Source organism: Penaeus japonicus, unplaced genomic scaffold (genome assembly GCF_977035675.1).
Source record: "Penaeus japonicus unplaced genomic scaffold, GWHDUDI00000001_assembly GWHDUDI00000020, whole genome shotgun sequence".
Lineage (NCBI taxonomy): Eukaryota > Metazoa > Arthropoda > Malacostraca > Decapoda > Penaeidae > Penaeus > Penaeus japonicus.
The window spans coordinates 11,338,425-11,340,924 of NW_028234422.1; the positions used below are offsets into that span (position 1 = coordinate 11,338,425).

The 2,500-nt window shown below is 41.2% G+C and overlaps 1 protein-coding gene across 1 annotated transcript in view; it reads left to right on the plus strand.

Annotated features, from left to right (window-relative positions):
- The window catches only part of LOC122250229 (glutamate receptor 4), a 6,067-nt gene extending 5,432 nt beyond the window's left edge, over positions 1 to 635 (plus strand). Inside the window, exons 5-6 of the mRNA XM_086547795.1 lie at positions 100 to 260; positions 475 to 635. Of these exons, the coding sequence (XP_086403921.1) occupies positions 100 to 260; positions 475 to 590 (277 nt within the window). The 3' untranslated portion in view covers positions 591 to 635. The remainder of the gene's footprint in view (positions 1 to 99; positions 261 to 474) is intronic.
- The last annotated feature ends 1,865 nt before the right edge of the window (positions 636 to 2,500 follow it).

A 2,500-nucleotide genomic window follows, 5' to 3' on the forward strand; every position in this document is an offset into this window, starting at 1 on the left:
CAGGCGCAATCCCCGTATTCCATTTCATCCATTTCAACATTTGATCGACAAACTATCTCCCGAATAATGCCCTCGCGCTATGCCTTATCCCATAACAAGCATCGTGCGGCTGAGAGAAGCAGGAATCCTCGATCACATCCACCAGAAGGGCGTCTCCAATGCCACCGAGTGCCTCAAGCCGATCACGACCAGACCCTCTAACGAAATCAGGAGCCTTGATCTTCGGGATGTCTTCGGCGTCTTCCTCGTGTATCTCGGGGGTAATGGAGCGTTATCATTATGTCTTCGATGTGCTTTATATCTAGACAAGTTCTTTTAATTAAGATGTATGTATTCGTGCTTTGCTCTATAGTGATGTATACGCATACCGGTATAACCACATGTGTTCATATTTCAATTTAGTGAAAGTCACTCCTGTGGTGATTTGGGTGCCCGGATGTTAAACTGATTATATAAATGCTTTGTGTCACTCAGGTATAGCTCTGGCAATACTGATCTTCGCAATGGAAATGCTTGGCGCACTAATTGGATATAAGCCTCAAACACCGGTCGCTGTTGACTTATCTTCACGTCCGTCTATTAAAAAATAATCTAATGACTTTGCTAGAATGACACAGATGATGTCATGAAAATCACGCCACTCCAGAAACTATGTAGCATGCACCGGCTGTGTAGATGTATCAGATGTGTGTCTGTGCGTATATGCATATACATATACACACACACACACACACACACACACACATATATATATATATATATATATATATATATATATATATATATATATACATATATATGTATATTTCTCTTTATATATATATATATATATTTATATAAATATATATACATATATACATATATATATATATAAGCAAAAGAGGGAAAGAGAGAGAGAGAGAGAGAGAGAGAGAGAGAGAGAGAGAGAGAGAGAGAGAGAGAGAGAGAGAGAGAGAGAGAGAGAAGAGAGAGAGAGAGAGAGAAGAGAGAGAGAGAAGAGAGAGAGAGAGAGAGAGAATGAGACCGAGAGAGAGAGAGAGAGAGAGAGAGAGAGAGAGAGAGAGAGAGAGAGACCGAGAGAGAGAGAGAGAGAGAGAGAGAGAGAGAGAGGGAGAGAGAGAGAGAGAGAGAGAGAGAGAGAGAGAGAACAGGAGAGCAAGAGAGAGAGAGAGAGAGAGAGAGAGAGAACAGGAGAGCAAGAGAGCAACCTGCTGTCAAGTGACACGGAAATAATTCGTCCACCTGTCACCTCAGTGGATGACATTATTGAAATCCTGATAACGATAAAAATGTGCATGATAACGGTAAGGCTGATGGTGAAGATGATAGTTATTATATCAATATAATATCAATAATTTGATATAACATGGATTTAGAGATCTATTGCAGAGTTACATCAACTTACCTACCCCCCCCTCCTCCCCGATAGAAATAGCCCATTATATATTGCAGTTCCAGTATATCAAACTCATATCATGCATGATAATTGTAATATGTTACGAAATATATATTCCACAACCGACTGTCAGTGATCGCAGTCAGGTCTGACATAAACACGTGTCTGTTTTTTCTCTCTCTCTCACTCTCTCTCTCTGTTTTTATGTCTCTCTTGGTCTCTCGGTCTCTATCGGTCTCTCTCTCTCTCGGTCTCTCTCATTCCCCCCCTTCTCTCTCGGTCTTTATCTCTCTCTCGGTCTCTATCTCTCTCTCGGTCTCTATCTCTATCTCGGTCTCTCTCTCTCTCTCTCTCTCTCTCTCTCTCTCTCTCTGTCCCTCTCTCTCTCTTTCTCTTCGATCACCTCTATATATAAGCTCCGAAGGCTGACCCTTCAAGGCATTCCTGAGCACACAGGGCACAACCTCGTAATAAGACACTCACCCTCAAAGGGGGCTCTCGACATTCCCTCTTCTCGCAAAAAAAGACTCGACTGATGCCGAGCGAGTTCCCTCTTGTAGTTCAGCTCATCCTGCATTAAATAAAACTAATTAGGTCTTCAGTGGAGTTTGTCTCTAGTCACCCATCACCACTATGTTATACTCTCTCTCTCTCTTTCTCTCTTTGTCTTTCTTTATGCCTACGTCTCTCTCTTTCGCGTTCTCTCTTTCTCTCTCGCTCTTTCTCTCTCTCTCTCTCTTTGTCTTTCTTTATGCCTACGTCTCTCTCTTTCGCGTTCTCTCTTTCTCTCTCGCTCTTTCTCTCTCTCTCTCTCTTTGTCTTTCTTTATGCCTACGTCTCTCTCTTTCGCGTTCTCTCTCTCTCTCTCTCTCTACCTATTTCTCTCTCTCTCTCTCTCTCTCTCTCTCTCTGATTCTTTCTCTTTTCATATATAAATAACAAGATATGAAAAAAACGAATACATATTGATTACAAGCTTTGAGAAATAAATACATATCAATAAAAAGATATGAAAAATAAAGACATATAGCGTGACTATATGCAAACGGATATAAGGAAACAAGTCTAACGTTAACATCTTCATAACGGGAAAAGCAGGTGGTT